Source organism: Bufo gargarizans, chromosome 5, assembly GCF_014858855.1.
Source record: "Bufo gargarizans isolate SCDJY-AF-19 chromosome 5, ASM1485885v1, whole genome shotgun sequence".
Lineage (NCBI taxonomy): Eukaryota > Metazoa > Chordata > Amphibia > Anura > Bufonidae > Bufo > Bufo gargarizans.
In genome coordinates, this window is record NC_058084.1 from 317303825 (window position 1) to 317319042 (window position 15218).

At 44.4% G+C, this 15218-nt stretch overlaps 1 protein-coding gene across 5 annotated transcripts in view; it reads left to right on the forward strand.

The window, feature by feature from the left end:
* FARS2 (phenylalanyl-tRNA synthetase 2, mitochondrial) overlaps nt 1-15218 on the forward strand; it is a 394255-nt gene that overhangs the window by 142311 nt on the left and 236726 nt on the right. For all 5 annotated transcript variants that reach the window (XM_044293989.1, XM_044293991.1, XM_044293992.1 and 2 more), the window contains one exon: nt 12323-12482. In XM_044293989.1, coding sequence (XP_044149924.1) covers nt 12323-12482 — 160 coding nt within the window. The remainder of the gene's footprint in view (nt 1-12322; nt 12483-15218) is intronic.

Genomic DNA, 15218 nt, shown 5'->3' on the forward strand with positions numbered 1-15218 from the left:
AAAATGGCCGAAAAGGACCTCGTACAGTTCCCCAGTGATGAAACAAAGGAAATTCAACCTGATACTGATCATTATGAAGAGCTGGAGGTAGAATCCACACTTCCAGCAGACCAAGTCACACGACCAAGGCGCTCTCTCAAACCAACTATAAAGATCACGGAAAATTATCACACCAGGAAAGATGAGCTATGTGACAACCTGGAAGAGCTATGGGAACGAGTTTCCTCCCTCATATCAGGAATTAAGTCCTCCTCAGGCGATGCCACCAGTTTAAAAGTTGCCGTCGGGCGGCTGAACTCAGCCCATGAAAGATACAAGAGACTGTCCACAAGGTATATAACCTTTCTAAAAGACTCTAATATTGAAGAAGCCCCGTCAGAATTGTGCAAGGCGGAATCAATAGACAGACAAAGAGACGCCATGGTGCTGGACGCTAAAGATAAAGTGGAACTCCGCATCTCTCATTTGCAAGAAACTAGATCACACAGATCGCATTCATCCAAACATTCCTCGCGGTCCTACAGATCATCATGCTCTAGAAGCTCCGCCCTGAGCGACAGATTACTAGAGGCCCGCATAAACGCAGAGCAATCCAAAGTGAGGCGTTCCTTCACCGAAAAAGAAGTCCTTGCGAGGGCAGAAGCACAGACGGCGGCCAAGAGGGCTGAAGCGGAGGCAGAAGCCAAGAGGGCAGAAGCAGAGGCGGTGGCCAAGAGGGCAGAAGCGGAAGCCAAGAGGGCAGAAGCGGAGGCAGAAGCCAAGAGGGCAGAAGCAGAGGCTCGAATAAAGATCCTTGAATCAGAGAGGGAAGAGGAAATTGCATTAGCAAAAGTAAGACTACTTGAGCAAGCATTGAGCCAAGGCCTTGATTCAGTCTGCTTACCACCAGAGGAGATAGACGATCCAGTTGATCGCACCAGCGACTATGTACTGAAACAGTTATCTGCACCACCCCCAGTGTGCAGTACTGTCCAAGCCAACAACACTGAAACCTCCAAGTCAGCTCTACCTGCAGTGCCAGCGATACCCACAGCACCCGAGCAACCCAATAACAGTCGCCCAGATGCGCCCTCTCAAGGGCAGTTATTACAGCAAGATGGCTACCAGGTGTTTCCTGGCCTACCTCCACAGCTCAAGCGGCAGTCATCAGAATCTACAGAGGCTAGACCACAGCTCAACCCTGCAGCAACATCATTCTACCCGGAAGCATCTCACCCTTTCACGCCACGCAGCCTATACGCCCCAGGGGCATCACAAGTTGTCATGGCAACAAGCAGTGAGAGATCAGATATGTCTGAGTTTGCCAGGTTTATGGTGAGCAGAGAGCTAATTAACACCAGTCTCTCAAAATTTGATGACCGTGCAGAGAGCTACAGAGCCTGGAAGGCAACCTTCAAAGCCGCCATCGCCAACCTCAACCTAACCGCAGAGCAGGAGCTCGACCTCTTTATCAACTGGCTGGGCCCAGGCTCCACAAATCGCATCAAGAGCCTTAGAACTGTCTATGTAGGACAAGCAGAAGCAGGTCTCGCTGCAGCCTGGCAGAGACTCGAACGCACCTTTGGCAGTGCAGAAGCAATAGAGAAGGCACTATTCAGGAGACTACAGAACGTTCCCAAGATCAGTCTCAAGGATGTCCACAAGCTTCAGGATTTAAGTGATTTGCTCATGGAACTGGAGCTCGCCAAAAGAGATCCTCGTCTGTCCGGGCTGTGCTACCTGGATACTGCCCATGGGGTGAACCCAATTGTCGTGAAGCTACCATACAGCCTGCAAGAGAAGTGGGCGGCATCAGTCTCAAGGTACAAAAGAGTGCATGACGTCACTTTTCCCCCATTTATTCATTTCTGTAGGTTCATCGACGAACAGTCCCAGATGAGGAATGACCCCAGCCTCGACTTCCTGGAGTTCAATACTACAGCTTCAGTGACACCATCATCAAGGTATGAAAGTATTGTGCATAAACATAGAGACTTTAAGAGCAGCGTGAATGTTAGGAAGACTAACCTACCATCATCTGCAGTACCCACTGGTAAACAGTACACTACCTCATCAGGAGACAAGGCCTTCAATCGTGAATGCCCCATTCATAAAAAACCACACTCACTAAACAAATGCAGAGGATTTAGATCCAAAACCATACAGGAGCGCAAGAAAGTCCTCACCGAGCTTGGGGTATGTTTCAGGTGCTGCGCTTCATTGGAGCACATGGCTAAGGACTGTAAATCCATTATCAAGTGTGAGGAGTGTCATAGTGAAAGACACGCCTCAGCTATGCACCCAACTCCACTTACAAGGGATTCACCGGCTGCTGTCACCACCAGTCCCGCTCCAAGTCATGGCGGGGAGCCCCAAAATAACGCTAACACAGCCACTGCTGTTTCCTGCTCATGCTTGGACGTATGTGGGGAGGGCCAGAGTGAGAAATGTTGTGCCCGCATATGCCTTATCAAGGTCTACCCGGAGGGGCTACCAGAAAAGGCAGTAAAAATGTATGCCATCATTGACGACCAAAGCAATCGCTCCCTAGCAGGACCTAAATTCTTTGAAGCCTTTGGAATAAAGGGACCGTCAGAACCCTACATCTTAAACACCTGCTCGGGTCGCATAGAGACTAGCGGCAGGAGGGCACAAGGATTCATCGCTTGTTCCGTCAGTTGGAATACAGAAATACCTCTACTGACGCTGATCGAATGCGATCAAATACCCAACCATAGGGATGAGATTCCTACCCCGGAAGCTGCATTTCACCAACCACACCTAAGGCACCTAGCCAATGTTATCCCACCTATGGACAACAACGCCGAGATTCTACTCCTGCTTGGCAGAGACAATCTAAGGGTACACAAGGTGCGTCAACAGTGTAATGGTCCCGACTATGCACCATACGCCCAGAGACTGGACTTGGGATGGGTAGTCATAGGAAATGTATGCTTGGATCAACAAAGAGTCCACTCTTTCAAAACGTACGTCCGTGGAGATGGACGCACAACTTGCATTAAGCCTTGCCCTCATCACTACGAGGTGAAAGAGAAGCCTCCAGACCCCATACAACCACCTGACGACATTCCTCCCTTCTTTGCCGACAACTTGGGAAGATTAGTCTTTCACACAAGCAAGGACGATGATAAAGTAGCTTTGTCAGTAGAAGACAGAGAATTTATCAAGATAATGGACAATGAGTTCCTTAAAGACGAAACCAATCACTGGGTTTTCTCCATTACCCTTCCGAGCTACCAGGGTGAGACTCCCGAACAATAGGGAACAAGCTCTGTCTAGATTTAACTCTCTTCAGCGTACCATGAACAGTAAGCCTGAGATGAGAGAACACATTGTTGCCTTTATCGACAAAATATTCCGCAACAACCATGCAGAACCAGCTCCGCCCTTAGGGAAGAACGACGAGTGCTGGTACTTGCCTTCATTTGGAGTGTATCACCCACGGAAACCTAATCAAATTAGGGTTGTTTTCGACTCAAGCGCCAAACATCAAGGTGTATCTCTTAATGACGTCCTTCTCACAGGTCCTAATCTGACGAATAACCTAGTTGGAGTGCTGATGAGGTTCAGAAAGGAGCTTGTTGCCATCACCGCCGACATTGAACAGATGTTCCACTGTTTCGTAGTCAGAGAGGACCACCGGAATTTCCTCAGGTTTCTGTGGTACAAGAATAATGACACCAATGCAGAGATGGCAGAATATCGTATGAGGGTACACGTATTTGGAAACAGCCCTTCACCTGCCGTGGCAACTTACGGCCTTCGGCGCACTGCATTAGAGGGAGAATCCGAGTACGGTAAAGACGCCAGAGACTTTGTAGAAAAGGACTTCTACGTAGATGATGGACTCAAGTCACTACCGACTGAAGAAGCGGCCATCGATCTGCTCAAAAGGACTCAAAGTATGTTGTACCAAGCTAAACTTAGACTACACAAAATTGCTTCGAACAGCCTGGCCATTATGAGGGCCTTCCAATCAGGTGATCATGCACCAGGATTCAAGGACATTAACTTGGGACTGGACAGTCCACCTGTGCAGAGGAGCTTGGGCCTCAGATGGGATCTCTCTGCTGACTCCTTCGGTTTTCAGATAAGTTGCGCAGACAAGCCATTTACAAAACGAGGTGTCCTATCGGTGGTAAACGGCCTATTCGATCCACTGGGATTTGTAGCGCCCATCACCATACAAGGTAAATCTCTACTGAGACAGTTTTCTGAAACAGTCAAGGATTGGGATACCCCACTTCCCTCTGAGAAAGAGCAAAAATGGGAAGCCTGGAAGCGATCCTTGTGTGCCTTGGATGAGATCCACATCCCGAGATGCTATGTTAAAACCTCACTTTCCTCTAGCATAAAGAAAGAACTCCATGTGTTCTCAGACGCCTCCACGGAGGCCATCGCAGCGGTTGCCTATCTGAAGGTGACAGAACCCAACAACCAGAATCACGTTGGATTCGTCTTTGGTAAGGCTAAGTTAGCCCCTAAGCCCGATCATACTATTCCCAGACTGGAACTTTGTGGGACTGTGTTGGCAGTGGAGATTGCGGATTTCATACAACAAGAACTGGGTGTCGACATAGCTGAAGTCCAGTATTACACCGACAGTAAGGTCGTTTTGGGTTACATCCACAACCGGACCAAGCGATTTTATGTGTACGTTAGTAACCGCATAGAGAGAATCAGGAGATCCTCCAAACCTGAACAATGGCACTATGTACCATCCGAACTTAATCCAGCAGATCACGCCACTAGGCCTATGTCTATAGGTTCTTTTACTAACTCTACTTGGCTTACAGGTCCAGAGTTTCTGCTTGAAGAGGCGGACAAATATGTACAGGAAGCTTTCAGCATCCAGGATCCGGAAAATGATCCAGAAATCCGTGCTGAAGTTAGCGCATTAGTCACTGGAACTAAGCAAACAGCCAGCTTCGGTTGTCAGCGCTTTGAACGTTTCTCCAGTTGGATGAGACCCATCGAGAACGTCCCTGACGGGTGAACAGGACTGTATATAGCTTTGCAGATCTTCTCCATTCCAATTTGGAAAACTGGACTAATCTATGTTTGCGTTCTAACATGTTTCTTTTTACAGGTTGTTTTATATTTTATGGACATTCGTCATAGTGAAATCCCCAAAGTGAATTTCAGACGGGGAGTGTGCTGTTCTTTTCAAATTGAATTCCTGCACTGTATTATTATATCTTCTTTCACTATGTTGTTACCAACGTATTGTTCTCTGCTGCCATCTGCTGGCCGGAATTCATATGCTGCACGCCTTGTTCCTTGTCTATAAAGTTTTTCTTTCTGGGCGTGGTTTTAGCAGCCTTGGTTCTTGTCACTTCCTGTAGCCATTTTAAGTGCTGCACTCCTTGTGACTAGAGACTCACACCTTGGCTTGTGAAGGCATCAGTTTTTGACCAGCAGTTGCCTCAGCAGTTGCCTCAGAATAAGACATCTACACAACAGCATCTACTCTACTACCGCATTACAGTACTGCATCACTGTATGTCACTGCTCTGGATCAAATAAACCCACGTTTGATTGCATCCTCATGTCTACGTCTGGATCCATCTAACCTGAGCATCTGCCGGTCCGGTCTGCTCCACTGCTTGGATACGAAGGTAGGACAGTCACAAGGTCATCATCAGTTACACCTTCATTCGCCTTCATGTGGGGACAGAACAGCCTCTTTTTCCTATTTGTAGTAGAGATGAGTGTTACCCTGTGGGGTCTTTTGCTGTTGTAGCCCACCTTTCTTTCCCATTCTGACATTCAGTTTGGAGTTCAGGAGATTGTCTTGACCAGGACCACAACCCTACCAGGGCTCATGCGACCTAGAATTGCTAAATGGCGACAAGACGTTGTAGTCTTGTCGCCATTTGCGCCTAGAACCGCCGCTGCTCTGCCGCTTTCACAAACTGACATGGCACCGCGCTGCTCTCAGCAAGGCCATGTTCTCAACAACACAGTGACGGGGGAGAAGGAGGCGGTCCCTCCCCCCTGTACTGCTGCTGCCACCAATGGGCTGATAGCAGGGAGGGGGAGGGGAGGGGCTAATGCCACTGCACCACCAATGAATATCGTTTATGCTTACAATACAAACGCAGGCTGCCATGCGGGTGCCGGACACATCCCATACCCGGCACCCAGCCTCTATGACTGCGCGCTGCGATCCGCCGCTATTAACCTCCCAGGTGCAGCAGCTGAGGGGGTTAATAGCGGCAGATCGCAGCGCGCAGTCATAGAGGCTGGGTGCCGGGTATGGGATGTGTCCGGCACCTGCATGGCAGCCTGCGTTTGTATTGTAAGCATAAACGATATTCATTGGTGGTGCAGTGGCATTAGCCCCTCCCCTCCCTGCTATCAGCCCATTGGTGGCAGCAGCAGTACAGGGGGGAGGGACCGCCTCCTTCTCCAACTGCGGGGACGCTTACTGTATATTTCCCTATCGCCAATGTTGCATGCACAGACAATGAGGAGGATGAGCGTCGGCGCCGACGATACGAGGTGGATGTGTCACATTTGGCATACGTACGCCGTTGCAGGGTATGCAGTTATGTCTACTGTACACAATATGTGTGTGGCCTCATGAAAAATACATTAACCACGCGTGTGCTGGCGGAGGAGAGCGAGGATGCCTCCTCCACAATTCATCCCAGTTGCCAAACTGTTTAAGTTCTGGTATTTACTGGCATTTCATTCAGCCACAGTAATAAGTACCAGCTATTCCGGGGCTTGCAGTGTACAGCAGGATGCTGCATGCGTGTGCCCTGTCTGTGTGCAGGTGTCTTTGTACGTCAATGTTTATATGCGGTTCTCCGCCATGCACTGTCCATTGGTACTATACTGTCTCTACACATGACCCAGAACACATAAGGTTAATCTATACCGCCATCTGCTTCTGTGCCAGTGTGGAAAAGTACATAGGCTGTCACCCACGTGATGCCCAAGCTCTGTCCTGTCAGTGTACACCAAGACCCGTGTATTGTAGGTATTAAATAAAAAGTAAGGAAAAAAAACAAACACCAAAATATTAAGTTTAGATCACTCCCTTGCCCAATCTTACATATAAAATATATAAATAATAATAAATAAAAAAAATACATATCACCACGCCCGAAAAAGTGTGAACTATTAAAATATTAAAAAATATCTCCTATGCGGTGAATGCCGTAACAGAAAAAAAAAAAAAAAAAAGTGCAATTTGACTTTTTTTGTCACCTTGTCCTGACAAAAATTAGGATCGGACTGTTCTATTCTGGTGCAGACGTTCCATAAAATGTGGAATGCACGCAGCTTTTTGGGCGTTTTTTTTTTTTCACGTGGTATTGAGTATCGCAATACTTTTTTATGGCATCGAAATCAAGTCAAAATTTTGGTATCGTGACAACCCTAGGTAAGACATGTGTGTTTTTTTTTTTTTTTATTATACCGTAATTATATGCTTTTCAAATTTGGCGACTAAAAATTTCCATTTGGCTCCTAAATTTTTCAGGTTAGGAGCCAATGGCTCCTTGATATTTTTTTTAGTCTGGAGCCCTGCCTACATGCATTGAAGCAACTGCCATGTGGATGGTTGACTAGATAATCGCATTAATAAGAAATAGAACAGGTGTTCCTAATAATTCTTTAGGTGAGTGTATACCTTACCCATTTGCTCGCAGCCATCTTGTTTGAAAAAAACGCACAAAATGGTGGCCGTATGCAGTGATGTCATACATCACCCCGCGTGAGATTTTGCATGGTTTCTTCAATCAAGATGGCCACAAAGGCTTCTCCGCAAGCAAATGGCTGAGGTGACTATTTAAGTTTTTTTATGCCACCATTTCAGGAAAAATGGATTCTGTACCTCTGTAAATGAGATTCGGTTTTGGGAAGAGCCCTACCAAGAGAAGCCACAGCTGGTGTTTAGAAGAATGAAAAACAATTAAGATCTATCTCATAAAGAGATGCCAAAAACTGAGGAGGAGAGAGGGCATAAGGGATTTTATCCATGCAAAGGGTGTCAGGCTTGCACAATTAAGACTGTGATCACCTGCGACACCAGTGACGTGACATATTTATTGGAGTGTCCCTGCTGGTAAAAAAAATCTGTTGGGTGCACAGGCAGAAACCTAAAAATAAGAATAAATGAAACATTATCAAAGCATAATGTATCATCATACTTTCTTACCTGTCCCTGTCAGGACCCTAAAGGGTTAAAATTTGCTGGAATAGCGACTGCCAAAAAGGAATAGAGAGAGGATGATATCGTAAATGATTGAGACTTGAAAAAATTGTAACTCTCTCCTAAACAAGAGATTAATGGGGTTTTCCAGGAGAAGAATATTGATGACCTATCCTTACGAGAGGGCATCAGCATCTGATTGTGGGGGTCCGACACCCGGAACCCCCACTGATCAATTTTGAAGGCGCCACGGCGCTGTGACCTCTTCCTGAGCCAGTGACATCACATTTGTTGGTCACATTGCCTTTGTGCGGCTCAATCCCATTTAAGTGAGTACCAAGCATAGGCGCTATAATGTATGGCGCCGCGCTTGGCATACTGTGAGGATACGACGGCATTCACTGAAGCACCACAACTTGTTCCAAGATATGATCTGCTGGGAGTCAGACCCCCCATAGATCAGATATTGATGACCTGTCCTGAAAATAGGTCATCAATATTGAACTTCCCAAAAGCTACCTATTCCCGGAAAACCATCATTTTCTAATATGCTATTGTATTTTGAAGTTGGACTTGGAGCTTGGTTGAACCTGGGGGACGTTTGACGGTGAATGCAAATAGCTCCAAGATTGATGCCTGTGAACTATAGGAGTGATACCTGCAGTGTCCTGGGTGAGAAGGCGCTAAAACATTACTGATGGCACCAGATGTCTGCTATCAATGGAAGCCTACAGAATATATTGGAGATTTGTATCTCTTTTTCCCTAAAGACAATTGTTCCGAAAGTGGTGGGAGTCTACACACGGTGCATACCTTTACTGCTTCAGCACATTTGTGTTTTATTTGATGTAGTAGGGTATGCCTATATAGCCACTGTAAGATTATGGTAAAGCTATTAAAGGTCTATTACATGTAACGGTCCTCATCTTTTAACAAACTAAGTAAACGATTGCAAGAAAATGTTAATTGACTTTTTCAGTGGCCTTTGTCACCAGATATCACTGTGACGTGATATCACATTCAAGTTGAGATTTGCTACATCTGTATACATACACACAGTTTTTTTCAGACACAGAAAAAAGGATCTGGCGCCCATTGACTTAAAATTGTTTGTGCTGGATCCAGTTTCCACATTTTTTATATAATTCAACCGGATCCATTGTGAACAGATGCAGCCGGTTGTATTATTATAACGGAAGCGGTTTGCTGTGGTTTTGAGATCCGATGCCGGATCTCAAAACTGGACAGCAAAAGCGCAGCCTAAACAAATATCTAGATAGATAGATATCTTTGGCCATAGACATCTGATTATTGCCGAATCCCTTGTAAAGGCAGCTGGATCCACTGACAAAATCTATTATCTATGGCCAGGTCTGCAATGAGTTGCTTGTACTGTGCTCCTTGCAGAATATATAGAAATTGTATTTAATATCTTCCTAATTTTTAGTGTCATGGCTACATGGTGGGATCGTTCTGTATATTGCAGTCATACGTAGTCATCAACCATCTTTATCTTTTAACACACAGGGCTAGGCAATTTTGCCCAAAAATAAAATCTCAAATGTATTTATTTTTTTTCCAACCCTATGAACAATTTTCAATTTAAATCTCAATTTTCTTATTTTTGTTAAATAAGCTGAAAAAAACTAATTAAAACTTCTTTGTGGGGTAGAAATGAAAAAAAAAAAAAAAAACTCCATTATTCACTCCTTTATTCTATGGCTCAATGCGAATACAGAGATACCAAACCTTTATATATTTTTTTGTTTTACTACTTTAAAAAAATAAAAACCTTAAAAAAAAAACATTTTCTTTGCATTGCCATTTTCTGACAGCCAAAACTTTTCTGTATTTCCAACCACAGAGCTGTGTGAGGACTTTTTTTGCGAATTTTGTTTTTATTGGTATCATTTTTTATATTTTTTATATTTTAATAATGCAGACATTTTTGGATATGATGATAACAGATTTTTTATTTTTATTGTTTATATGTTTTTATTTTTTTACTGTTTATTATTTATATGCTTATATATTTTTATAAGTAAACTTGGGAAAGGGGGCTGATATAAACTTTTAATATTTTAATGTTATTTTTTCCATTTTGAAACTTTTTTTTTTTTTTACTTTTATAACTTTCACTTTTAATCCCACTGAGGGGGCTAGAACCTGGTGGTATCTTTTGTCCCATTCACCCTAATAGAGAATCTGTTAGGTGAATGGGATTTTTACACCCCCTGATGAGTTGTGCTTCCTACACAGCTTAACAGGGGGCTTACCATGGCAGCCCTTGGAAGCTTCAGAAGTGTCTAGGCTGCCATGGTACCGATCGAACCCCCACGATTTCACTGCAGGGGATCAGAAGGCAGAGGGTGCCACATCTGGAATATGAGGGGTTAAATGGTGTTCAGCAGGATCACTGTACCCCGTCATTGCGACCGGGTGCCTACTGTATTATACAGCTGACACCCGCCACGTATGTAGCGGGCTTACTACAGCAGCCCACTCAATACATTCCTTGTCCACAGCTGTGAGCAGCAGCACAACAAGCACACCAAACGCTATCATCCTGTGAACAAAGGCAGGGGACGAAGCTCCTCCCCTCTCCTCTCCTGCTTCTTTTTGCCACCAGCAGCGAGAGAGAAGGAAAGAAAAGCAATCTGCGAATACGTAGGGTCCATTTTGGTACAATCGATATGGCGATTCAGCAAAACACTGACTGCTAGAATCACGACACGTGAATTAATCAAATAGTAACATAGTACATAAGGCCAAAAAAAGACATTTGTCCATCCAGTTCGGCCTGTTATCCTGCAAGTTGATCCAGAGGAAGGCAAAAAAGAAACTTTGAGGTAGAAGCCAATTTTCCCCACTTTAGGGGAATAAAAAATTCCTTCCCGACTCCAATCAGGCAATCAGAATAACTCCCTGGATCAACGACCCCTCTCTAGTAGCTATAGCCTGTAATATTATTACGCTCCAGAAATACATCCAGGCCCCTCTTGAATTCCTTTATTGTACTCACCATCACCACCTCCTCAGGCAGAGAGTTCCATAGTCTCACTGCTCTTACCGTAAATAATCCTCTTCTATGTTTGTGTACAAACCTTCTTTCCTCCAGACGCAGAGGATGTCCCCTCGTCACAGTCACAGTCCTGGGGATAAATAGATGATGGGATAGATCTCTGTACTGACCCCTGATATATTTATACATAGTAATTAGAACTACCCTCAGTCGCCTTTTTTCTGAAGTGAATAACCCTAATGTTGATCATCTTTCAGGGTACTGTAGTTGCCCCATTCCAGTTATTACTTTAGATGCCCTCCTCTGGACCTTCTCCAGCTCTGCTATGTCTGCCTTTGTTCACAGGAGCCCAGAACTGTACACAGTACTCCATGTGTGGTCTGACTAGCGATTTGTAAAGTGGTAGGACTATGTTCTTATCACGGGCATCTATGCCCCTTTTGGCGATTAATCAAAGAATTTGATTACCGCCCAGCCCTACATTAAATTAATTTTCTAGGTTTTAAAAAGGACCAGTAACCTTTCCTGAAATGTTTTAGTAACTAATTTAATTACTCATGTTATAACAATTCTGGAGTATCCATTTTTATGACTCTATTTTGTGTCATTACTCTATTATTCCTATTAAAAGGTTATAAATGATTGCCAGTAGTCTGCATTAAAGGTCTGGTGTTACTAGTTGGCACTGTGTCCTGTGCAGAGCCTGATACTATCCAATCAGTGCTGCCAGTGGCAGATTGCAGGGACACCCCCCCCCCCCCCCAACTGGTTATTGCAGACAGCTGGCAATTCATCTATAAAATAAAAATGGTAGCCATATATGGGATACCTGTAGGAAAAAAGGCCTATACTCACTGCTGCTCCAGCACTCCCCATTCTATGAAGAGATGAAATATGATGTGTTGTAGCGGCATGTGACCTCGCCAGCCATGCAGCTGGCAGTAGCTGATCATCTGAGAACCTATAGTATTGCATTATTGTCTATTTAGCAGCCATTACTGATTAGCTGACAGGAGCGTGTTTTGGAAAAAATAAATTTAGCGTTTTTTGATGCTACACTAAGAAAAATTAATAGTTATTGTTACATTATTACAGTATAACTCCTCATTGTATGTTTTTATTTTTATTTTTTATAGCTGTTTGCAAAGGTCGAAAATAATGACACATGCCATTTGTTTGAGAATGGTTTCCGCACACCCAGCAAACAAGAGAGCCATACACTGGAAGCCATGAAGCTTGTAGAGCATCACCTAAAGCAAACACTCTCCAAACTAATCACTCATCTGTTTGGTGAAGGTATGTTCACATGATTCTATTATTGCAATTTAGATTTGTTTATTATTGTTTTTATTAATGAGCCACCATTCATTTAGTATGTTGATTAGTAATGTCCCCCATAGTGGCACCAAGAATTAGTAATGTCCCCCATAGTGGCACCCAGCTGTAATGTTTTGGTTTAGAAAAAAAATAAAATAAAAAATACTCACCTCAGCCACTTGCACACGCAGCGGCAGTAGCTCCTATCTTGAAAGGACCTGCACTCAGCGTGATGACTTCACCACGCACACCCAGCACAAGCGCGTGGTGACGTCATTTACGCCGGTCCTTTTTAATCATCAAAGGAGTGACTGCCGCTGTGTGTGCAAGTGGATGAGTTGTTTTTTTACCCCTAAAAGGCCATATTGTTCTAGTGTACCCATTTTAATGGCCATTAGAAAGGTGCACTTATGTCTAAGCGTCCATTAAAAACAGTTCCATTTTAATGGGGTTCGTCTGGCTGTGAAAATGGCCAAAAATAGGACCTATTTTTTGACAGCCGCTATTCACTGGATAGGTGTCACAGCCTTTGGTTTGTGCTGTGACACTGTTGCCACACTGCCCGCGGCAACGTGTTGCTGTGAGAGCATGCGGTGGCAGTGTCTCGGCCTTCTGCGTGATTGCCGTGACATGGTTGCCACGCATGCTGTTGCCGGTGGTTACGTGTTTGGTATGCTTGTGTGTGCACTTCCCCTTTAAGTTGTAGCCTCCCTCTGTCTGTTGCTTTAAGGGTTAACTCCGTGACTGGGTGTGGTCACTTGCCTTATATCTTCTGTGGTTTCCTGGCTGGAGTCAGTTGTACTTCAGCTGTCGTTGGTGCTGGAGCTCTGCTCCAGTCCAAGGTGTTCCATCTGTACAGTAAGGGCCACCCTTGTGGTCATAGATGTTCAATGTCATCCCAGTGTCTCCTTCCCTTCCTGTCCCTATTTGTATGGAGTGGGTTATGTTCAGGGTGTTTGTATTTCTAGTTTGGTGTTATATGTCTGGTGGTGTTTGGTGTCATGTTTGCTACACATTTCCCTGTCTTATGTTTATTGCAGCTATGGGTGTCCTGGGTTCCTTTGTTGTTTGTGGTGTGTGCTGTGTCCTTTAATGTTGGTGTGGACAGCAGCACTAGTGCACGGGTTCCAGTCAGTGTGTCTGTGGCAGGTAAGTGTGTTATGGGTTTCGCTTACCTGCCATCTCCTTATGCTGTATGTGTTCCACTCTCCTTGCAGCCTGGCCTCAGATAGAGACTCCTGTTCCTTCATTACTGGGATGAACAGGTCGTCTCTTCCCTGCTTTTTGGTGAGGGATTACCAGGGCGACTTGCGGTCTCTAGGAATCCAGAGTATGAGTCGTCCTACCTCGGGGTCCGCTCATGCGGTGAGGAGTCAGGGAGAGGATTAGGGACGCTGTAGGAGGTGACCTGCTCCCTTATTACTCCTTTTGGCCAGGCTGATCCCCTTTTACCCTTTGACACCGCACGGTGGGGGGTTTCCCCCACTCCCCGCCGTGACAATAGGTGATCATACCTTAAGTAGCTTTTGTCCGCATGCCCATTCTCCTGACAGCTATTCCTCCCAACTCATATATATATATATATGCATTACCTTGAAAAAGTATTCATACCCCTTGAATTTTTTCACGTTGCACCCAAAATTTTTTATTTATCTTGTTGGGATTTTATGTGATAAACCGAAACAAAGTAGCAAGTATGTGTGAAGTGAAAAGAAAATGATAAATATTTTTCAAACTTTTTAATAAATACAAATCTGAAAAGTGTGGTGTGCATTTGTATTCAGACCCCTGTACTCTGATACCTCTAAATAAAATCCAGTGGGACCAATTGCCTTCAGAAGTCACCTGGTTTGCAATTTATTCTCAATATAACTGCAACTGTTCTATGAAGGCCTCAGAGATTTGTTAGAGAACATTAGTGATCAAACAGAATCATGAAAACTAAGGAACCCATCAAACGGGTCAGGGATAAAGTTGTAGAGAAGTGTAAAGGAATACGACACAACTGCAAACTTACCAAGACATGGCCGTCCACCTAAACTTACAGCCCAGGCAAGGAGAGCACTAATAAGAGAAGCAGTCAAGAGGACCATGGTCACTCTGGAAGAACTGCACAGATCCACAGCTCTGGTGGGAGAATCTGTCCACAGGACAACTATTATTTGTGTACTCCACTAATCTGGCCTTTATAGAAGAGTGGCAAGAAGAAAGCAATTTTTTAAAGCTAACCATAAGAAGTCCCATTTGCAGTTTGCCATAAGCCATGTAGGGGACATGGCAAGTGGAAGAAGGTGCTCTGGTCAGATGAGACCAAAGTTGAACTTTTTGGCCTAAATCAAGTCCACCCGATGTCTCCAGATCCATACTACTAAGGCCGTGAACAAGGTCCTGGTGGACCGAAACGTTGTCCAGTGTTATAACATTCAATCTTGGGATGGACAATAAAATTAACTTTTTCTGATTACTTTGAATACGAGTGCTGTGGTCTTTACCTATATCTGAAAATTAATCAAGCATGGTTGACTCACAGTGAAATTAATATAAGCAGTTAAAGATATTACATAAATGACACAATATTACATAAATCAACATACAAATATGACAAAACAAAACCATAAAAATAGCTAATTGCAGTCTCGATCCCTTGATGTTTGCCTAGATGCAGAGATCACACATATAAGGCTGTTTTAAATATGCTAAAGGTGGTTAGATCAA